The 21848-nt window shown below is 62.5% G+C and overlaps 7 protein-coding genes across 7 annotated transcripts in view; 2 read left to right on the top strand and 5 right to left on the bottom strand.

Annotated features, from left to right (window-relative positions):
* Window positions 1-404: 404 nt before the first annotated feature.
* On the bottom strand, window positions 405-4772 carry MNEG_3702 (Polycomb group protein FERTILIZATION-INDEPENDENT ENDOSPERM; the record flags this gene model as incomplete). The annotated part of the gene is made up of 10 exons (XM_014047815.1): window positions 405-641; window positions 883-940; window positions 1220-1305; window positions 1806-1915; window positions 2336-2411; window positions 2814-3026; window positions 3505-3630; window positions 3930-3995; window positions 4435-4531; window positions 4741-4772. The coding sequence occupies 10 exons, from the start codon at window positions 4770-4772 to the stop codon at window positions 405-407; spliced, it is 1101 nt and encodes a 366-aa protein (XP_013903269.1).
* A 1263-nt stretch (window positions 4773-6035) lies between these two features.
* Window positions 6036-6839, bottom strand: MNEG_3703 (hypothetical protein; the record flags this gene model as incomplete). Its single annotated transcript, XM_014047816.1, has 1 exon — window positions 6036-6839. The coding sequence occupies one exon, from the start codon at window positions 6837-6839 to the stop codon at window positions 6036-6038; it is 804 nt and encodes a 267-aa protein (XP_013903270.1).
* A 1493-nt stretch (window positions 6840-8332) lies between these two features.
* On the bottom strand, window positions 8333-9025 carry MNEG_3704 (hypothetical protein; the record flags this gene model as incomplete). Its single annotated transcript, XM_014047817.1, has 1 exon — window positions 8333-9025. One exon carries the CDS (start codon window positions 9023-9025, stop codon window positions 8333-8335), a length of 693 nt encoding a protein of 230 aa, XP_013903271.1.
* Window positions 9026-12440: 3415 nt separating this feature from the next.
* MNEG_3705 (H/ACA ribonucleoprotein complex subunit 3) lies at window positions 12441-12867 on the bottom strand (the record flags this gene model as incomplete). Its single annotated transcript, XM_014047818.1, has 2 exons — window positions 12441-12581; window positions 12814-12867. 2 exons carry the CDS (start codon window positions 12865-12867, stop codon window positions 12441-12443), a joined length of 195 nt encoding a protein of 64 aa, XP_013903272.1.
* Window positions 12868-13235: 368 nt separating this feature from the next.
* MNEG_3706 (bifunctional aspartokinase/homoserine dehydrogenase 1) lies at window positions 13236-16716 on the top strand (the record flags this gene model as incomplete). Its single annotated transcript, XM_014047819.1, has 8 exons — window positions 13236-13310; window positions 13446-13583; window positions 13732-13883; window positions 14226-14361; window positions 14820-14946; window positions 15185-15330; window positions 15838-15950; window positions 16515-16716. The coding sequence occupies 8 exons, from the start codon at window positions 13236-13238 to the stop codon at window positions 16714-16716; spliced, it is 1089 nt and encodes a 362-aa protein (XP_013903273.1).
* A 1323-nt stretch (window positions 16717-18039) lies between these two features.
* MNEG_3707 (hypothetical protein) lies at window positions 18040-18668 on the bottom strand (the record flags this gene model as incomplete). The annotated part of the gene is made up of 2 exons (XM_014047820.1): window positions 18040-18150; window positions 18501-18668. The coding sequence occupies 2 exons, from the start codon at window positions 18666-18668 to the stop codon at window positions 18040-18042; spliced, it is 279 nt and encodes a 92-aa protein (XP_013903274.1).
* A 2586-nt stretch (window positions 18669-21254) lies between these two features.
* Window positions 21255-21848, top strand: part of MNEG_3708 (hypothetical protein) — a gene marked incomplete at both ends in the record, with an annotated part of 2636 nt that continues 2042 nt past the window's right edge. The window contains one exon of the mRNA XM_014047821.1: window positions 21255-21372. Within this exon, the coding sequence (XP_013903275.1) occupies window positions 21255-21372 (118 nt within the window). The remainder of the gene's footprint in view (window positions 21373-21848) is intronic.

Genomic DNA, 21848 nt, shown 5'->3' on the forward strand with positions numbered 1-21848 from the left:
CTGCCGTCATCGCATCCGGCCGCCACCAGGGATCCGTCCAACGAAATGGTGGTCTGCCGCACCTGGCCAGGTGGGGATGGGGATGGGGTTGGTGGGGATGGGGATGGGGATGGTGGTGGTGGATGTGTGCATGCCAGCAGTGAATGAGATTGGGGAGGGTTGCGCGTGGGCGAGTGCGCGCAGGCGCGTGTGCGTGTGTGCGACGGGGCAGCATGCGTGCAAGCAGCTGGCTGGTGGAGAGGCCGGCAGGCGGGTGCATCGATCAAAAGAAGGGGTGGTTTAACGCATCCATTTACCACCCGACACCGTCCGCTCCTGACCTGGACTTTCCTGGCACAACCCTGCCCCATTCCCTTCAGTACAAATACATATCAGGTAAGTACATGCGATCGACAGACCGCAGGCTAGAGCCCGCTAGCACGCCTGTCAACGATGCCGTTGGCCCCACCCACCACGCGCGTGCAGCTCTTCGCCTGCAGGACCGCGTGCGGCGCGCCGCCGCCGCCGCCGCCGCCGCCAGGGCCCCCTGACGGGTCCCACAGGAAGAGGCTGCCGGCGCCGTTGCCGCAGGCCAGCAGGTCGCCGGCGAGGGCCACGTCGAAGCGCACCCACCACATGCTGCTGGAGGGGAGGTCAAACGACTGTTTTTTTTGGGGGGGGAGAGGGCGCGGCTTTGGTGCGCGGAAGCGTGAGGGGTTTTGGGTGCGTCAATTCCTGGGCGTGCAGGGGGGTGCGGGTTCGGAACCCTCTAATGGGCAGTGGGCAGCATACCCCTGGCCACCAGCCTGTCTTCACCTCACGTACGTGTAGGGGGTGGCATGGGCACTGCTTTTATGTGGCATCCCATCCCTCATCACCGCCCTGCCACGGCCCCGCGCCCACCCTGAGCTTTGTGAATTCGCTGCTGGTCTGCAGCTGCGGGTCATCAGGGTGGTGCGGCCTGCGAGACAGAATGGTCAACTTCAGAAGGATACACAATCTGAGGCCAGATTTGAGTTTTGACACAGGGTCTGTGCACGCTTCGCTGCCGTCTCTTCCGTGAAGGGGTCTCTGCGACGTGAGCGGGCGCCGGAACGCCAAGACGCCTCCGCCTGCGCAGCTTGCGGCGGCCCCACGCCCTGCGCGAATGGGCAGGGCTACCAAGCAGCCCGACTCGCAACACCTGGATGTCATCATCCAGTCACCCGGTCACCCGGCCACCCAGTCACCCGGCACCCACCTGGTGAGCAGGATGTGGCCGTCCACGCTTTTGCTCAGCAGCAGGTCACCCAGCCACCTGACGCAGTCCACGTAGTTTCCATGGATCTGCCGGTGGGAGGTTTTGAAGGGGCGAGTCAGGGGGTGCGAGGGGCCGATGGCGTGGCGGGGGCCCGAAGGCAAATGCTTGGTCATGCAAGAGGGTCCCTGCCAAGGCTTTCAGCCAACATGAGATTAGCCCCTGCCCACCATGCCCCCTGTCTGATGCCTCACAGCCTCTTGTTTCATCGATGAAATGTAATCATGAGAACACTGCTGCATCGCCCCCCACCCCGTTGGCCTCCTGTTCACCCGTGGGCCTATTGGAGAAACATCCACCCACTTTGAAACGAGTCGGTGGGGTGTGTGGGCTGTGCTGAGCCCTGCGTGGGCCTCTCGCGCCCTCGAACCCCCCACCTGATTATCGTGGTCCCAACACACCCACGAAGCTACCTGCCGGCGTGGCACCCCACTAGCGCGCACACGCACGCACGCACACACACGCACACATGCACACACACACACGCGCACGCGTGCGTGTGCACGCAAAAACATGATCGACCACCCACCCGCTGCGACGAGAACACCGGGTGCTCCACCAGTGACGCCCTGAATGCGCGCCCCTCACCCTGGGGGTCCTGCACCCAGGTGTCTGACTGCTCGACCCTCGGCCAGACGCCTGCAGTGCGTGGGGCCCGGTAGGGGGCCTGATGTCAGTAGCACGGGGATTGTCAGATGTGACTATGGGCGCGCGCCCAATTCGCAGGATTGACGCACCCTTACCACCGACCGGACCACTAAGCTCACTGCGCGTGCTGTGCTTGGAGGTTGGGGCAATGGTACGCGTGCTGCAAGGGTGCTACCCTCCTGCAAGTCACCACATGACAATACACCTTGTTGTGCAGGTGGTCGCCGTGCCAAAGAAAGCAACACAGCAGGCAAGTGCACCTGCGCACGTACGGCCCCAAATCCTCACGAATCGCAACCTCAGACGTGCAAAAATTGCACAGCATTTTCGTTTGATGCCCACAACATGCACGTGTGCACGCACACACACGCGCACGAACACAAGCTTGCAGACGCACACCGGCCGGCTCACCCTGTATTGACCAGATCTTGACCGACGAGTCCATCCCGGCCGACGCAAACAGGTGCGCATGCCAGGGGTGCCAGTCCTGCAGACCCACACAGATCATTGATGGGGCAAGGGCTTCATTTGTCTGTAAGGGAAGTAGCCAACAAATCACCGCGAGAACTTCGCAGTGACCTGCGCGGCTGGAAAGCGTCGGCCCTGTCAGCTTTGACCTCAAACCTCCATCAACTAGACCGGTGCGGACAAATGGAATGCAGCAAAGCGTTCTTACTCACTCCAAAGACCCCGCCCCTGAACCCCAACTTCGCAGCAGCTTCTCAGGCCCCCAACCACGAGGGGTTGTGGCAACTCCCTTGTACCACAGGCGGTCGCCCTTGTGCAGTGCAAGCCCGCGCCCTCAAAACCCTGTACTGTACGTGAAAACTTTTACCGCTGACCTGATGATAGCGACTGCACGACCCTCCCTTGTCACTGCAGCGCCAACCTTCTCGAGCCACCCCCGGCCCGCGCGCCCCCGGCCCACCAGGCTGATGACTTCGTGCGTGTGCGCCCCCTCCCCCTTGAACACCGCCACGCAGCAGGCGCCCGCCAGGCTCCACAGCCGCACGCTCTCGTCCTTGCTGGCGGTCAGCACCAGATGGGGGCGCGAGGGGTGCACCGCTATGTCGTGGATGTCTTTGCCGTGGCCCCGCAGAGACTGGTCGGTGCCCGCGGTGTGTGTTTGTAGAGGAAAGCGGGCATCTTGTGAGCAGCTGCTGGGGGCGACCAAAAAAAAGTCGCAAGTGCGAGCTGCGGATATCCACGCCATGTTCCCAAATCAAATCTTGCGCATGGGAGACTCTCGGCACTTATAGGCAATCTCGTTGGGCCGGGTTCGTCGGAAGGGGGCGCCGCGAGCACATGCGTGTGGATGATTCACACAAGGCATCGCGCAGCCACCGAAACGGCAGGACCTGGCGCCCTCCGCCTCCCCCCCCCCACCCCATGTCGCGCAACCCCAGTCCCTCCCCCTTCCCCAACCACGACATCCCTTCATCAGCCATCCATGGGCACCGCCCAGCAATACAATGCCTACCTCAAAAAACGCCTCACGCCTCAATCAAAACGCCCCCGCCCTTGCATGCCCGCTGCTCCCGTATCGCCTGCCTAAGCATGCACTGCGGCTGGCCCCTCACCATAACCAGCGACTGGCGGCTGCAATCGATGACGCGCAGGATCGCCTTGACGCCAGCCACCAGCAGCAGCGGCGCGCGCGTGCCCGGCCGCACGGACCAGTTGGCCACGAATAGGTCCTCGTTCGCCTGCGCTCCCGGGCGTTCATGGTAGCGCAGGGCGATGCGGCAACACAATGCACTTTTGCGGCTATGGGTTTGCAGTGGTTTCGCGCGGGAGTTGCAGTGCACGTCGCGGCGTCGGTTGCGGTTGCGCCTAGCTCCCTCATTTGCTGGTCAGCAAATGACGGGGAAACCATCACGGCGCGCGCCATTCGGCAGTGTCCAGGCAGAGTGCCACGCCTGAAGCACGACGCAGAAACATCGACCGTCATATCAGCGGCAGCGGCCGCCTCGAGGCAGAGCAAAGCTACGCAAAGTCAGCTCACGTCCGCATCTGTGTAGATCTGCACCACATCCACTCGGCCGCCGGGGTGGCACTGGTAGATGGTCGCCTGAGGTGGGCGGACGGCAGCACTCAGGTCGGGAATCTTATACCCTAAACCCTAAACCAGGGATGCAGAAAGATCCGGATTGCACGCGGCTCCGGCTGGCCCCCTGAGTGTGCGCCGGCTGCCTGCCAGCGGCGCCGCTCGCCCGCGGGCGCCTTGCCGCCGCTGCGTGGAGCATTCCGCCGCACACGTTGGGTTGCACTGGGGCCTGCCTGCACGGCCGCGCGCTTGCGAGTCACTCCCTCTGTTTCATTGCCTCGGCTCCCAGTGCGAACAGCCCTGAGAACCTGCACCAAGCAGGAGGGGCGCACCCCCCCCCCTCCTCCACCTTGCGCCGCTTTGAGTCAGACACTACCAACGCCTGTCTGCTGCAATGACAGAAGTCAAGGCGATAAAGAAAATAAGGGGTAGGGCAGGCAGCTACTCTCGCAGGGGCGCGCACCTTGTTCTTGCCAACGGTTGCGAGGAGGTCTTGATATGAGGGGTCGCAGCAGTTGAACTTGGCGCAAAATATGGGGCGCCCGTGGTGCTCTATGAGGCTATGGGCGGAGTGAATAGGTGCGGCACAACAGTTGATCGGGGTTCCGTGGTTGGCGCGGGATGTTGTATGACAGGGGCCGAACAGGGTGCGGCATGAGCAGCGCAGCAGTGGGCTGTCCGCCCAGGGGGTGCCAAACGCCGAGCTTTCACGAGGCTTTGATCAGCGAGCTAACTGTGTGTGTATAGAAGTGTATATTGTTCGGCTCACCAGTTTGTGTTTGTGAACTTGGGCACCACCATCGCGCCGAGATCACCGCTCAGATTGATCGATTGATCGGCACCAACAGCGCCAATCGTGCATTTTCGCGTCGTTGGAAGAGTTGGTATCCTGATCATTTGTCGCGCAACAAATTCTATATTGACTGCCTGGTGACTACCATATAAACGGCAGTTGCGCTGGTGTCTGATGAGCACTGAGGGGTGGGGAAATGGACGGAGTCAGCGCGAGCAGAACGCATCGCCATACCAGCAGCACGAGGAGTAATGTTGTGGAGACTTGGTCATGTGGACTGGTAGTGTGGCAATACCAGGGTATTACACACATGTTGGTCAGCAACCCAGCATGGTTGCAATGGGTTTCCCCAACGACAAACACCCGGGGTTAGGCAAACGAACGACCTTGTGCCGCATCAAACTGTGCCGCACCCCCAGATGGTCCAAACACGGTGCAGGTGAATTGCTGACCAAAAGCTGTTCTCATCATATCGGAGCGTCGCCTTACTTCATCACCTGTCCAGCGTATTTCCTCACCCGTCCAGCGCAAAACCCTGCCACATTTGTTGGTTGTAGCTTTACATAAGCACTGAGCAAGACATTGTGCGGTGCAAAGCACACGCGGTGGCAAACAGAGGTAGAATTCCAAGGATGGGGACCAGTTGCGGGTGTTTTGGAGCCTGTGCTGTGTATGCATGGACAGAGTGGGCTCCCCGCCGTTTGCCAAACGGGCTGGAAAACATGACAGCAACGTCGTGTTTTCCACACCAAAACGTGGTCATGCCTTGCGGCAACGAATGAGAAACGCAAGATGCTGGAGAATGCCCGTCACAATGCAAGCCTGTATTTCTACGCCGTGCATCTCAGCCAGGGCAACATGCATGTTGGCCATGAAATGTGTCATGAGTGCAGGCCGCAAGCGGATTGTTGGCCTGCCGCACAGAAAAAGCGGATGATTGGCCTGCCGCTCAGCGTGGCAGAGCCATCACAGGACTCTCCTGCAGCCCAAGCTCTGCGATGTGCTTTGCACGCGCGCACGTGGGAGCCATGGGAGCAAAAATCATGTGGGAGCAAAAAGCACCAGAAAAGGGGTGCGCTCTTGAGGGTTGACCCATGCCCGTGTGCATTGAGAACTCTGACCCTCAAAACCACGAAATTACATTGCGTCAATGATGGGGCTGGGGTTTGTCAAGACAAAATTGGTTCTAGCCGCTGCAAGCAAACTGCTAGCAAGGTGACTAACGAAAGGTGAAAGAAAAATGGCTGATCAGCAGGCAAAGGATGCCGTGATTAACTGCTGCTCGAGAAAGCACTGGCCATGCTGCTGCCGCCAGAGCTTGATGAGGAAGCACTGGCCATGCTGCTGCCACCCTTGGAGAAAGCCGAAGAGCTGGCCATGCTGCTGCCCCCCTTAGACGATGCGGAAGAGCTCGCCATGCTGCTGCGGCCCTGGGTGCTAGCCATGGAGCCAGCCATGCTGCTGCCGCCCTGCGCGCCAGCCATGGAGCCGGCCATGCTGCTGCCGCCCTGCGCGCCAGCCATGGAGCCGGCCATGCTGCTGCCGCCCTGGGAGCCGGCCATGGAGCCGGCCATGCTGCTGCCGCCCTGCGCGCCAGCCATGGAGCCGGCCATGCTGTTGCCGCCCTGCGCGCCGGCCATGGAGCCGGCCATGCTGTTGCCGCCCTGCGCGCCGGCCATGCTGTTGCTGCCCATGAAAGGGGCGTTCATCATGCTGTTGCCGCCCATGAAGGGGGTGTTCATCATGCTGTTGCCGCCCATGAACTGGCTGCCTGCCATGATGTTGCCAGCTGAGAAAGGGGCGTTGCTGAAGCCGCGGGCGCCGCGCAAGCCGCTGCCGCCTAAGCCGCTGCCGAAACCGCCGCCGCTGTTCATGCCATAGGTGGACAGAGGCTTCGCTGCCAGCCTGCGTCCCTTTGCGGCCATCGTCCAACCCTGCTGAGGGCCCAACATCCTGGCCAACATCGACGCGCCGCCATTGCCGGTCTCAATCAGGGAGCGCGCGACTGCTTGTGATGGGGCCTGAGTGAGGCCGCCAGACTTGAGGGACGCGCAGAGCGCACTGCTGCAGCACATTGCAAGGACTGTGGGGGTGGCGGTGGTGCAGGCGTAGGGAGGAGGGGGTGGATCAGCGGTGCGCTCGGCGGTTTTGAACGAGGCCAGGTGTGTTGGACTGGCAGGCATGCTGCTAAGAAGCGAGCGCAAGCGTTGCCGTCAACGCGAAGCAAGGGCGTGCGCTGCTCACCAGCAAATAAAACGATGCTGCGGGCCATGTTGAGTACTGTGAACCGCTGAAGTGGTCGTGCGTGATCAAGGTGCGGTGTTCGATGCGTAGATGTTTCGAGCGGAAGGTGTAGTTGATCAACGGTGAGATGTTTGATTTGCAAGAACCGAGCCCTTTTGTTTCGAGGCTGTGCAGCATGCGGTGCCTGCCTTGCTCCTGCGCCTAGCGCTGCACTGCAGCTGTGGTCGCGGCCTGGTGACACCAGCTACCAAGCAGGGCCGCAAGGACAAGTCTAGCTCGATTCCGTCTGCCAAAGATACATGTCCCACAAAAATTTTATTTCTCACTTCCTTGGAGTCGTATCCGGCCGTCACTGTCGCATAGGGGGGCGAAGTGGCAAGTCTGCACCAAACACCAAACGAGTGGGGTGTCCCTGCCCGTACCCGTTAGCAGACGACTCGTATAATCTGATCGCCACGGCGAGACGATCAGAGGGTCGAAACTGCATTGCACCACCTGGCCAGCATGGTCACAGGGCCCAACCACCACCACTTTGATGGGGTGACCGGCTGGCCGGTTGTCACCCCCCCAACCCTGGTCTTGGCAGGGGACCTGGCCGCACTGATGCAGCAGACAGCCCTGTCATGCATGCGCCCGGCGGACAACGTCATGCCAAGGCAGCCTTACACTTCTCGCTTGTTACCTGATAAAACCTACGGGGGTGTGCTACCTGGGACTGGTTTCATGTGCCAGTGGGAAAAAGTGAAAAAGGGTGTGCCGGGGTACGATTCTCGCCACATTGGGGATAGGCTTGCAGCCAATGGGACAAACGTGGTCATGTCTGGGCTGTTTAAAAATCCACACTGCGTAGGGACACAAGCCGTGCATGTGCCATGTTGGTGGTTTGGAAAGGAGGTTGCGAGGGCCAGAGGGGCGACAGTGCAATTCTTGTGCAGCACATGTTGTGATTGAGTCATTGATGCAACGTGCAGCATTCAAGACACACAACAGTGTGGCAGAGCCATCAAGGGGCTCTCATGTAGCCCAAGCTCTGTGGTGTGCATTGCACGCGCCCACGCGGGAGCCGTCACAACAGAAACACAAGCAAAAAGCACTAGAGAAGGGGTGTGCTCTTGAGGGTTGACTCATGCCCGTCGACATTGAGAATTCTGACCATCAACTTTACATAATTGCGCCGATAATGGGGCTGGGGTTTGTCAAGATGTGTATTGGTTCTGGTTGCTGCAAAGAAATCACTAGCAAGGTGACTAAACGAGAGGTGACGGCAAAATTGGTAAAAAAAAGCGGGAAAACAAACATAAAGGGCTGGCAAGGGATGACACCATTAACTGCTGCTCGAGAAAGCACTGGCCATGCTGCTGCTGCCAGAGCTTGACGAGGAAGCACTGGCCATGCTGCTGCCGCCCTTGGAGAAAGCCGAAGAGCTGGCCATGCTGTTGCCGCCCTGGGAGCCAGCCATAGAGCCGGCCATGCTGCTGCCGCCCTGCGCGCCGGCCATGGAGCCGGCCATGCTGTTGCCGCCCTGGGAGCCAGCCATAGAGCCGGCCATGCTGCTGCCGCCCTGCGCGCCGGCCATGGAGCCGGCCATGCTGTTGCCGCCCTGCGCGCCGGCCATAGAGCCGGCCATGCTGCTGCCGCCCTGCGCGCCGGCCATGGAGCCGGCCATGCTGTTGCCGCCCTGCGTGCCAGCCATGGAGCCGGCCATGCTGTTGCCGCCCTGGGAGCCAGCCATGGAGCCGGCCATGCTGCTGCCGCCCTGCACGCCGGCCATGTTGTTGCTGCCCATGAAAGGGGCGTTCATCATGCTGTTGCCGCCCATGAAGGGGGTGTTCATCATGCTGTTGCCGCCCATGAACTGGCTGCCTGCCATGATGTTGCCAGCTGAGAAAGGGGCGTTGCTGAAGCCGCCTGCGCCGCCCATGCCGCTGCCGCCCATGCCGCTGCCGAAACCGCCGCCGCCGTTCATGCCATACGTGGACAGAGGCTTCGCTGCCAGCCTGCGTCCCTTTGCGGCCATCACCCAACCCTGCTGAGGGCCCACGATCCTGGCCAGCATCGACGCGCCGCCATTGCCGGTCTCAATCAGGGAGCGCGCGACTGCTTGTGATGGGGCCTGAGTGAGGCCGCCAGATTTGAGGGACGCGCAGAGCGCACCGCTGCAGCACATTGCAAGGACTGTGGGGGTGGCGGTGGTGCGGGCGCAGGGGGGAGGGGGTTGGTCAGCATTGCGCACGGCGGTTTTTATGAAGCCGGCTTCTCCGTGCAAGCGCAAGCGTCACCGCCAACGCACAGCGAGGGCGTTGCACTGCTCACCAGCAAAGAATACGATGCTGCGGGCCATGTTTGTTGAGTACCGTTACTTTAGACCGCTGAAGTGGCCGTGCGTGATCAAGGGGCGGTGTTCGCTGCGTTGATGTTTTTAGCGGAAGGCTGATTGTGTAGTTGATCAACGGTGAGATGCATGAGTTGTAAGAACCGAGACCTTTTGTTTCGAGGCCTTGCAGCATGCGCCGCCTGCCTTGCCCCTGCGCCGAGCGCTGCACTGCAGCTGTGGCCGCGGCCTGGTTACGCCGGTGACACCAGCTGCCGAGTAGGGCCGCAAGGGCAAGTCGAGCTCGATTCGGCGTGCTGATGAAACGTATGTGTACAAATGGCTTTTTACCATCTGCCCAGCATGGTAATGGGGCTCAACACCCACCGTTGGGCTGGGGTCACCTGCTGGCCAAATGTTGACCCCACCCCATGGGCTTGGCCAGGGACTTGGCCGCGCTGATGCGGCAGACAGCCCTGCCATGCATGCGTTTTGCCGATATCATCATGTCAAGGTGGTCTGACAATTGTCACTCGCTCCTTCAAGAAAAAGGGGTGCCGCTGCTGTCTGGGACTGCATTCAGGTGCAACTGTACTGGCATGTGGAGAAAAGAGCGCGGCAAGTATTAACTGTCAGGCGAATCGGCATAGCCTCACATCCAATTGGGAAAATTGTGGACAGGTTTGCGCGGGTTCAGAATTCACACCACATAAGGACAAGAGCTGTTGACACGCAGATTGCGGCGTGGTGGGAAGCAGAAGTCAAGCCGGCGCCAGATGGGCAGCCGAGCAGTTCTTGTGTAGAACAGGTTGTGATTGAGTGATTGATGTACCTTGCAGCGTGCGGGTGCTGAGGATGCGTGGTAAGTCCACGAGACTGCTATCAAGGCCAGGGTGCCGGCGTGTTCGTGGCGCTCAGACAACCGCTTTGTGGCTCACATCAAGGGTCAAGGCATTAGGTCTGCGCATATGCTGCGGACTCGAAAGTGTTGTGCACCAGGCAGGCTAGGTAGAATGAACAAGGAACCGGCCATTTTGCAGACCGCGTACCTAAACAAATCGTGTGCAACAAGAGTTTGAACCGATCATAACGAGGACGATCCAGATCGGCCTGCCTAACCCAGGCTGCCAATCACAGACTGCACAAGCCCCCCAAGAAACAAGGTTTGGTCGGCAGGTGCGGCCTGCACAGGCTTGCCTTTGCTCTGCCCTTGGCTTTTAGGTGTGCATTTGCCTTTGCATTGATCCTTGCATTTCTTGTCTACGCACTTGGCTTTGCAAGTGGATTCGCAAGGGTTGCCTGGGCCTGACTGCGCCATTGGCTTCGGCACCTCGTCGATTATGCGTCCGTTTGGGCCGAGCCTCCACGTCTGCTGCCCCGATTTGCCGCCGCCCAGGGACGCCGCCTGCCCGCCGGAGCCGCCGCCGCGGCCGTACGTGACCACCTGGGCGGCGTTACCGCCGCGGCGGCCCCCCGAGACCGCGGTTGCGCTGGAGACTACTCCGCTGCCGAAGTTCTGCTTGTAGGCGGACACCACCGGCCTGCCGTTGTCCGTGACGCCGCCGCCCGTCATGGTCCCGGAGACGGTCGCGGCCCCAAAAGGGGTGTCGAGGGTCAGCGAGCCCGCGCCGGCCGACGAGCGTCGGTTGCCGGCGAATGCGCCGGCCACGGCCAGTCCGAAGGGCAGAGTAGGCGCCGGGTCGGCACTCACGGCCAGCAGCATCCGGCGGTGATGCGCGGCGCGCGGCGGCGGCGGCGATGGCAGCGCTGCTGAGTGCAGCTGCGGGCTGGCAGCGGCGTGGTCAAATGCTGCCCGGGTGGTCGGCGCTGCCGTACTGCTTGGCTCCAGGGGTTCAGCGCTCACGGCAGGGGTGGCGCATGCGAATAGCAGCCAGACTGCGCAGAAGGGACAGCGTGCAGTGGGGTCACCATTGGGTCAGGCACCGGTTGCTTGCTGGCGGCAGCGGCAGGGCACCCATGCACAGCGCACATTACGCGGCGTGCCACGCGCCGCAACAGCATCTAGTCAGCAAAGCCTATGTAAGATCTGTCTTTATTATGCAGCCCTGCTAACCTGCACACAAAAGTCGCGCCATCGGTTCCGGCCACGTTTGCAGCGAGGAGCCACGCTGGGGTGTAGAGTAGCTGTGTGGCTGCGCGAATGGGATCGGGAACACCAGACAATAGCGATTAATAATAATTATGAAGTCTGCTCTGGCAGAGAGAGACGATTAAACTGGGCTGCTGGCACTACGCAGCCGCAGCACCAGGTGGCGAACTTCGCCGCAGCAGGACAGCAGCTGGGGCTGGTGAGACAGAGATTGCCATTGCGCCGTCCTTGCAGCTGAGCTGCCCCATTGACAGTTCTTTGACAAGCCCACTGGCGGGTGCTGGGGGCATAGGAAGACAGGCGCTCGTGTATGTGGAGGAGCGCATTCGACCTGCACACGCGTTGGCACCCCTTGCTTGCGGTTTGGCACCCTGCATTTGAGAGCTTGCAGATCAAATTTGACTGTTTACAGGTCATGTACGGTAGACGCATAGAGCCTCAGAAAAGGGCTATTTCGGCTTGTCAGCTGAAGCAAAGGCAGCAACAGCTTTGAGTCGGCGCAGCCACGAGCGCCCATGCCCTTTAGGAGCCAGGTATCGCCGACTGGAGAACAGTGGGAAACAAACTTGAAGATGAGCTGCTGCAATCTTGCCAGATCAGAAGGCCGCGCCGGGGTGACCGCAGCGCGGCTACCGTGGCGCGACGGCCAAGGCGACAGCCCCACAAATCGCCGAAAGCTCAGGGCGAAAACCCCGACAGCAGCAAACTCTGAACCCTGTCGTACCACGACCATTGCCACCATCGCCGCCGCTGCCACCGCCGCTGTGGCATAAGGTTTCTGAGCTGTCCAGGCAGCGAGGGTTGCAGCCAAAAGCGCGGCGGCATGCTCCTGCCTCGTGCAGTACCACACACCACCAGTACAGGCGGATGGATGCCTTTCATTGATTTGCAGGGCTGGGCGCGGCCATCCTTAGCTCCCTACGGCTGCAGCGCAGGCGCCTGTGCATGTGACACGCAGCACCGCGGAGCCCTTGCCCCGGTCGGACGGGGGCGCCCAGCATAAAAGACGCTTCAAAGTTCCGGCGCCGGCAGCTGGGTGGGCAGGATGCCGAACCGCTTCTTGAGGGTCACGCGCTCGCGGCTGAACTTGTCATCAGGGGAGAAGCGCGCCGGGTGGGCGCTCTTGGTGGGGGTGCCGTCGGGCCCCACCTTCTGCAAGGGCCCAGGGGGTTGCGCGTGCATGGGCTTCAGGCGAAAAGGGCCAGGCTCTGAGTGGGGCGCGTGCAACGGCTGGGTGGAGGCTGAGGAGCGTGCAGCAGGCGCACGCCAGCGCCGGCTGCCAGCGCCGCGTTGCGCTGCGGCGCAGGGTGGCTCGGGCGGCGGCGTGCTGGTCTTGGTGCGGAAGTGGAGGTACAGGCGCAGGTCACGCGCGTGCGCTGCGCACCTTGAGAGTGTACACCCTGTTGCCCTGGTCGTCGTCGTAGTACATGAGATACATGGCTGCGCACTCCTGCCGCTCCGACTGCTGCTAAAAGGGGCCCGCCGCGGGCTGCGATGCTGCGCCGAGACCTGGCGGCGGCCGGCACGGCGGCGCTGTCGGGCGTTTCGCAGAGGTGACCGCCGCGCGGCAGCCGCTTTCAAGGGCGTGTGGAGCGGGATTCTACCACTATTACGCGGGGCTGGCACTCTGCGATGGAGTGCGCAAGCTCGACGTGTGTGGTCGGCTGCGGAAAAGGACGAGTGCTTAAACAGCTGTAAAATTTATGATGTTTTCGCGAAGTTTGAGTTTAGACATCTAACGTGCACGAATATTTCACCGCCTGCAGCGACGAGATCACACGACTTTACCGATCCAAAACAGGCAGCATGGGACGCCTGTGCGTGGGTCTCATTGGACCTGGCTTAATCGGCAAATCGCTGGTGCAGCAGCTGGGGCAGCAGGTGCGCGCTACATTGCGCGCCATCCACCCTGTCCTGCACCGCTGGGCGTCGACTTGGCACATCTTGGGGGAAGTAAAGCGTGCCCCCTGCTCCGCCTTGAAACATTGCTGTCACCTGCCCCATTGCGCAACCCAGACGCCCTACCTTCGTGACAAGCTGGGGATCCACCTTTCGCTGGTGGCAGTCGCCAACTCTAAGCGGCAGCTGCTGGCTGATGTGGACGCCGCGCCGCTGCAGCTGGCAGGCGACTGGCTTGAGCGGCTGCAGCTCCAGGTGCGTGGCCGCAGGGGGTAGTAACGGGGGCACGCACGTGCCGGCTGCGGTGGGGCGGGCTGCGGATGAACCCCTCTTGGCGGCAGCCTACCTGCAAACACGCACGCAAGTCCGCAGACACACGCCCGCACGCCCGCACGCGCGGCAGGGCGCCCCCCTCGACCTCCCGGCCTTTGCTCGCCACGTCAGCGCTCCTGGCGGTTGGGGCGTCATAGTTGACTGCACAGCTTCCGACAGCGTCCCGGACCACTATGAGTCATGGCTGGGGTCAGGGCTGCATGTGGTGACGCCCAACAAGAAGTGGGGGGCGGGTGGCGTGACGAGGTGTGACGGGGCGTTTGGAAGGCGGGTGCGGGGGAGCTGTGGCGATGGAGTGTTAGTTTCGACAAGGCAGTCTTTTCGGCTTTGATGGATCGCTGGCGATCCTGCGGGGAAACGGGCGGAGCAAATTGAGGGCTGATCGCGATTGCCAGCTCGCAAAATAGGGGCTGCGCCAGGGCGCAGGGCACGGGGGCGAGCGACCGACCTGCGTGCCCCGCGCCGCGCGCAAGCCTCTGTCTAGAGCGCCTCCCGCTTTGGGCGGTGCCCGCTGCGGGGCTCACTCCCTACCTCGCTTACCTGCTCGCGTGCACGCGTTTGCAGGTACAGCGCCGCCCTGCGCGCGGCGCGCGGCGGCGGCGCGCGGCTGCTGGCTGAGGCGTCGGTGGGCGCGGGGCTGCCCGTGCTGAGCACGCTGCGCGACCTGGTTGAGACGGGTGATCAAGTGACGCGCATAGAGGTGCGTGGGGGCGGGCGGGCATGGGAACGCGACCCTGGGTAGTGCATGGAAGGGTCCCAGGGTGTGTCGAGGAATGACTTGCGCTGCGGCGGCCACCCCGCAGGTGGGCACCAGCGGCGCCTTGGTGCACGGCTGCCGCTGTTGCACTTGGGCAGCCAAAGCGCGTCGCTGGTCGGGGGGCCGAGGTTGTGGTTTTGCAAGGCGACACCTGTTCAAGGGCAGGAGTGTCGCATACATGTGCTGGCGTGGGCGTGTGCTATGCTGCAGTTGCAAGCTAACAACGTGATACATGTCCCACGCAGCAAAGCAGTATGCCTGCACACGCGCATGGCTTCCACACGCACTGCACACACATGTAAGCGCACGCAGCCACACACCTACACACACTCACACATACAAGCATACACACACAAGCGTACACACACACCACTCATACACAACCATGCACCTCTCCGCAGGGCATCTTGTCCGGCACGCTGTCCTACATCTTCAACACATTCCGGCCCGGCACCCCCTTCTCAAGCGTCGTGGCCGCGGCCAAGGACCTGGGCTACACCGAGCCAGACCCCCGGGAGGACCTGTCAGGTGGGACTGCGAGCAGCCGGCATCCTCCCTAGCCGTCGTTCCTCTCCGCTGACACCAGCCCCTTCAGCTCACACCACTCGATTTTGAGGTTATAAAATCCGCGATCTTTGGTTGGTTTTTCTGGTGCGGCGTGCCCCATGCACCCCGGCCTCAATCCCATGCGGTTAGCCGGCCCGGAGAATGCGTCATCGGCAAATCCGACCGACGTCCGCCCAATCATCCTCGGAAACTCCGACAGGCATGGACGTGGCCCGGAAAGTGGTGATCCTGGCCAGGGCCTGCGGCCTGTCTACTGAGCTGGAAGACCTGCGGGTGGAGAGCTTGGTGCCCGAGCCGCTGCAGGCGCTGCCGGGCGCGGACGAGTTCATGGCGCGGCTGCCTGAGGTGCGCGGGCGGCCGGGGGCGTGCGATGCATGGCGTTGCTCCTTTTGCTCCAGCGGGTCCAGCGGATGGGTGGAATCGACTCCCGGGGTCGTGTTTGGGTGGGCGAGTTGGGCACAAGGTTATGTGTTGTGTGTGCGTCCAGCCATGCCCTTCGGGGGACGGCCATACGTGGGCATGGCAAAAAGGCGAAGCTGCTTGGCGTGTGGATCACGTTTGCGTGTGGGAGCCCACACGAGTGTTATGTGCAGCAATGCATGCCTGTACTGGGTGCGCGGCCTACTCGGTTGCATCTCCTCCCACTGTCGTTCCTTTTTGTCGTGCATTGTGTGTGCGTGTTTGTTTTTTCAATGCTGCTGGGGCTTGTCACAGGCGTTGAGTTATCGGGTCCAGCAGCTCAAAGGTAGCGCATCTGCCCCATGGTTTGTTCGTTTGCAAAACCACAACCAGCGCCCCTGCCGGCACCCGGCCCTGACCCCTCCTCCGCCCTCCCCCCTGCAAACTGTGCAGTTCGATGCTGAGATGGCGCAGCGCGCGGACGCGGCGGCGGCGGAGGGCGGGGTGCTGCGCTATGTGGGGGTGGTGGATGTCGCCAGCGGCACCGCCAGCGTCACCCTCCAGAGGTGGGGTTTGGAATTAAGGATTGTTTTAACCAGGGCTAGGGTTTTTCCAACAGGGTTTGAGAACCCTGAAGCCTGAACCCTAAACCCGGGATCCTAGTACGGGCAAATCACCGCAACTTTCCGTGCTGCTGATGGTTTTGGAGTGGGGGCCGGGCGGGTGTGTTGAGTTGGTTGTTGGAGCGCTGTTGCGGCGCAGCATCAGCCCAGCGCGCTGGTTGTCAGATTTGTATGCTAACCTCCTCCTGCTCGCTTCTCCTGCCATTTCCTGGCCCCTGTACCACCCCCTTTTGTCTCAACTCCTCCACCTCGCCATCAAAGCAACAACAGTTCTTACTTTGCTGGCCGCATCTCATATGCCGCCCTGTTTTTTGCCGCCGCAAGCCTTGTGGCTGCTGCATCTTGTCCCCCCGTCAGCAGCAGACACCCCTGAACCGCTCTTCCCCCGAATGCCCGGCCCCCCTCTCAGCAACCCCTGCCCACCTTCTCACGTCGTCACTCCCTCCTCAGCCCATCCCAGCCACTTACTCCCACCCCACCCCTTTCGCTGCAACACCTTCCCCGCAGCTTCCCCGCCGACCACGCCTTTGCCCAGCTGCAAGGCAGCGACAACCTCATCGCATTCACCACGCAGCGCTACGCCGCCACGCCGCTCATCGTGCGCGGCCCCGGCGCGGGCGCGGCGGTCACGGCCGCGGGCGTATTTGGGGACATCCTGCAAATCGCGCGGTCGGTCGCGCCGCGGCCGGCGGAAGCCGGAAAGGCGTGATCGCCGCCGCGTGCGGCTCGACTGGGCTTGTCGCGGCGTTGCGGGACGCCCGCGCACTTGAGCCTCGGTGTTTTGCTGCTTGTGAAGTTTGTTGCAGCGGCGTCGCCCATGCGGGCCCCTATTCTGCGTGTAAAATCCTGCGTGAAAACCTGAATACAATCGTTCTAAAATCTCTGTCTAAAATCTGTGTAATCAGCGGCAAGTCTCATGCTGAAATGCACCTCGTGAAAACCTTTGCGAGCTCAAGAAACGCCCGCCTGCACGCTCCCTGCCCCCTGCGCTCCGCTGCAGTGGTTCGCTTGCACTGCCGCCTAGCGCGGGGGTGGGGCCGTGGAGGGCTGACAGGCCCACGCGGGCGAAGTCGCAGCTCAGCAGGCTGAGTTTTAAAGTAGGCCCCAAGGAGCCTGCTGCTGCTGCTGCTGCTAGTGCTGCTGCTGCTGCTGCTGCTGCTGCTGCTGCCCCTGCTGCTATCTGTTCCCCTGGCCGAGGTCCCAGGCCCCGCGCAACAGCAGCCGTGACGTTTGAGGTTGATCGCAGGCCACTCGGCTTTGTGGCAAAGCGCATGCTGGGTTGCCGCGGCGGCATCTGTGCCAGCGGGATCGAGCTGCCACCCACCATGGACGGCTCTGGAGGCGGCTGGGAGCCTTTGAAAGCGGCGCATCAGGGGCCAGGGGCCGACCAGTGCAGACACCGGCACAGTGCTGACATCAGCGCGTGTTTCATGCGGTTGCGAACCGTGGAAATGCATTTGTGTGGTGATAACTGCATGGGACTCTGAGCTCTCCATGTGACGTGTGCTGCAGCTCACTGGCAACAACCTAGGTCAACCACAAAAGCGTATGTTGCATAGAACTAGGCATCACCAGGGGCTCGCTTCTATAGGGGCCAGCAAATGCACCGCCACGGCAGGGCCAGTCAGGCTCGCCGTTTCCTCGCTTCAGGCAACAGCCCCAGCCGGCCTTGCGGCCGCCGCCGCCGCTTGCTGCTTCAGGAAGTTGAACAGCCGCGCCGCCATCTCGTCCAGGGGCCAGCGGGGGGACCAGGGGTAGGTGCGCCACGTCGTCGAGCCGTCCGCGCCCGTCCGCCTGCCGCGCGTGCATGGTGTGTTTTGATATCGAATTGGGGTTGTTTGCTCATGTGTGTTTGATGGTGGGGGTTGGTGGGTGAGACCTTCGGCTGGTGGGTGGGCGTGATTTGAACAAGGAGCACGCGCACGCACACAGGAGCAGACGCACACATATACACACACACACATCATGAAGTGTGTGCTGCCTGCATGCAAAAGCGTGAGTGCTGGCTCGAGCGCAACGGCAGGCATCCACGCTAATGTGTGTGCGCGCGCCTGATGCTCTGCAGCGTAAGTGCTGGCTGCTCCTCGGGGAAGCGCGGCAGCACCTCAACAAACAGCAGCATCGGCTGCTGGTCAAACACGACCTGTGGATGGGAGGGTGAGGGGTGGTGTATGTGTGCGCACGCGCGCGCGCGCGCGCGTATGTGTGTGTGCGCGTGTGTGTGTGTGTGTGTGTGTCGTGTGTGTCGTGTGTGTCTGGGCAAGGGATACGCTTCACCCAAGAATGGGCGGGTCAGCACCAGGGCAGTTGGGGGCACGCCTCAGACATGCGCGAGGCGGTGCTTTGCAGGCCGGTTGGACGGCTCATGAAACTTGGCCAGAGAGTGTGCCCTTTGATTATCAAGGGGCCCCGGCTCCCCAACAGCCCGACGAGAGGGCGGGGTGGCGGGCGAGCACACCTAGAATGTGCGGACGCGCCCTGCCAGCCTCTCACCTGGAACACGGCGACGCTGATGCCCGCACCGCCGCTGCCCACGAGCGCGGCGCCGCAGGCGCCGGCGCCGCCGCCGGGGCCCGCCACTGAGCTGTAGCTAGCAGACGCGCCACCGCCACCGCCCGCCGCCGAGGCGGCCGCGGCAGCGGAAGGTTGGGGGACCGACATTCTGATCTCCAAGGGAGGCCCAAAGAGCGCCGCCAGGTGCTCAAAAATCTGCCACGCAGCAGTTGAGATTGACGTTTAGTTCATTGTTGCTGGTTCTGATTGGCGTTGCTGCCTGTTTGATTGAGATCCGCCATGCCTGGACATAAGGTTGGCAAACGGCCCGGTCTGGTCGCCCGCCCAGCACGGCCCGCGGACCCATGCTGTGTGCGCATCCACAAGGAAAGCGCTGGCGAAGCAAGCAGCACCCGGGCCTCCAAGCCCCGCTCGCCTGAAACCGCGCCGCCGCCGCCGCGCAGTGCTGCGCCAGGTGCTGCCGCAAGCGCTCCGTGACTAACGGGACATACTCCAGCAGCGGCGCCTGCGCGTTCCACGCCGGCAGCGGCAGCGGCGGCAGCGCCGCCGCGGCAAACCACGGCGGCGCCTGCAGCTGCAGCGCGGGCGCGGCGTGGGCCGAGCCAGGGGCGGTGCTGAACGCGACTTGCAGCAGGAAGCGGCCAGCACTGGGGTCCAGCCCGCCGCCCTTGCCTCCTGCTCCCCCTCCTGTTGCTGCTGATGCTGCTACTGCTGGGGGCGTGAAAGCCGTTCCGGCCTCCCCGACAGCAGCGTCGCTGCCGCCGCCAAAGAAGTCCACGCCGCCTCTCGAGGAGCCGCCCGATGATGCAAAAGCAGCAGAGGAAGCAGCGGGGGACTGGGCTGCACGCATCGCCGCCGCTGGCCCGCCGCTGCCGGCGCCGGCGCCGGGGCTGCGCGGCGCTGGCGCGGCGGCTGATGAGCTGACGAACTGCTGCTGCTGCTGCTGCTGCTCCTGCTGCTGCCGCCTGGCTTGATATTGCAGCAGCGGCTGCACGGCTGCCGCATCAATGCCGTCAATCGGGATGCCAAAGCAGGCCTTGCGGGCTGCCGGGTCCTTCTCATCTGGCCAGTTGGGATGGATGGGCAACGTCGGTTGGAAAAGCGGGTGCGACGGGCTTTCGTGGCGCGTCGTTCACAGCTAGCGTCGTCGCAGTTTGTACGGTGTTACCAGCGGAACTGCTAAGCATCAGCAGCGACTGCAGGGTGCGTTGGTCGGCGCGCCGGGGTCATGACCGTGTGCGTCAGTGCGAGAGCTGGTGCGCAGGCGGTCCATCACCTGTGAGCAGCAACTGGGTGCAGCCGGTGTCCTCGAGCATTCCCAGTTCGAATGCCAGCCGCTCGCTCCTGAGCCCCGCCAGCCGGCGCCGCTGGTGGTCGAAGAAGAGCCGCACGAGCGACGCGAGCAGCGCGCCGACCGCGCGCGCCTCGGCGGGCGGCGGGGCCGAGCGCCACGCGGCGAGGAGGCGGCGAGCAATGTCCGCGTCGGCGCCGCCGCCGCTGTCAGGAATGAGCGGGTAGAAGTCTTTGCAGTCGAATACAAAGTCTGGGGCCAGATCTGGACGTGAGAGGTCCCTCAGCACCTGCAAGCGTTGCACCAAAAAGTTGTGTTGAGCCCATCCAGGTGGGGCGGGTCCCGCCGCGGTCAGCGGCAGCGAGCGGTGCCGCGCGCACCTGCCACCGCAGCTGCTGACCACACCATTGAAGCTTGATGTCCCACACCAGCAGGTTGCTTGCGGGGAACCGCTCCTCTACCGTCACTTCTGATCCAGTCACCGATCTAAGGTGCGCTGCGATCAACTCGCCCATTGTTGAAACTTATATTCGTGAGCCCATTGCAGACTGTAAAGCAACATACACATAAGCAACCGCAGGCGCCACACTTGTGTCACTGACACACCACCCCTCTGCTCCGCCAATTGCACAGTAAATTCGCTGCATGCTATTCGCTCGTACCGCGCCGTCGTCTCAGCTCCGCTGCCAGCGCGCTGAACGAGGCGCCCTTGCCGGTTGGAGAACGCCACAGCGCCTGCCGCAGCGCGCTTCAACCACCACGCCAGCAGCAATGGGGTCTGGCTCCAATGAGCCGGTGTGTGCCAAGGGGAGGGAGGTTACGTATCAGGCGTTGAACATTAGTCGGGGTGCAGCATGCGACTTGAGCAGCTGCGGCGCACATGGGAAATGCAGTCAAGGACACGCATGCAGTCAAGGGGACGAGGACGCAGCAGGGGCGAGGGACCGCCGCCTTGCATGCTGCAGCCCCACGAAGAAATGCCAACCCGTACCTTTGCCCTGACCTAGCTGCCTGAACCCCTGCAAACGATCCTGTCCGCTGGCCCCTGTGTCTGTGGATGTATTGACTGCCCGTTGTTTTGCCCCACCCCATTGCAGGTGCCGGATGTGGTTCCAAAGCTGATCGCATTCGATCTCGACGGCACCCTTTGGTATCCTGGTGCGATGGCAGCCTGCCGCTGGACCCGCCTCGCACGCCTCTGTCGGCCTGCTGCTGCTGCTGCTGCTGCTGCTGCTGCTGCTGCTGCTGCTGCTGCTGCTGCTGCTGCTGCTGCTGCTGCTGCTGCTGCTGCTGCTGCTGCTGCTCGCAATGGATGCGTCCCCACCGCCCGCATTGCAGCAGCGGCTGCGCTCGCCGCTGTCGCATGCTGCCGTCCCCTCTATGTTTCCTCTCACCACTCCTCGTACAACTGATCTTATATGCACAACGAAACCCATGTCACCATGGCGCCACTAATCACGCTTCCAATCCCGCATGATTGGTTCCAATCAGAGATGTACCAGCTGCATGGCGGCGCCCCTTTCAGGAGGGACCACACAGGGGCTGTGTACGACAAAGCCGGTGAGTGGCCCATGTCTTGAATGCGCACATCAGAAAAAGGGAAAAAAGCTGAGTATACAGAAAGGGAGAAGGGGGGGCCGGGGCCGGCAAAGAATGACCAAGAGCGCGCGCCGCCCCCCGATGCCGGCTGCATTTCGCGGCGCGGGGGGAGGGGAGGAGGGGGGGGCTCCCAGGCATCGAGCTCGCTGCCGCGTCCCGCAGCCGCGGGCCCCCCTTCCGTTTTGCACAGTTGTTCCTGAGCCGTCAGGCGATGCAGATGGCCTCGTCCTCTCGGCAGCAGTAACCGGGAATATTGGCTCGATTCAGGGGGTCTCTTCATCATCAGATCCCCAAGTTTCCTAACCCTCTCTTTGCGCATTGTGTCCACGGGCCTGCCCAGGGAGGTCGCCGCGGCGCCCCGCGCGATGCAGAGGCGGATTCAGGGCTCAATCCCGGGTGCAAATGCATGTCGACCTCCAAACCCACCAACCCCCACC

Source organism: Monoraphidium neglectum, assembly GCF_000611645.1.
Source record: "Monoraphidium neglectum strain SAG 48.87 unplaced genomic scaffold scaffold00479, whole genome shotgun sequence".
Taxonomy (NCBI): Eukaryota; Viridiplantae; Chlorophyta; class Chlorophyceae; order Sphaeropleales; family Selenastraceae; genus Monoraphidium; species Monoraphidium neglectum.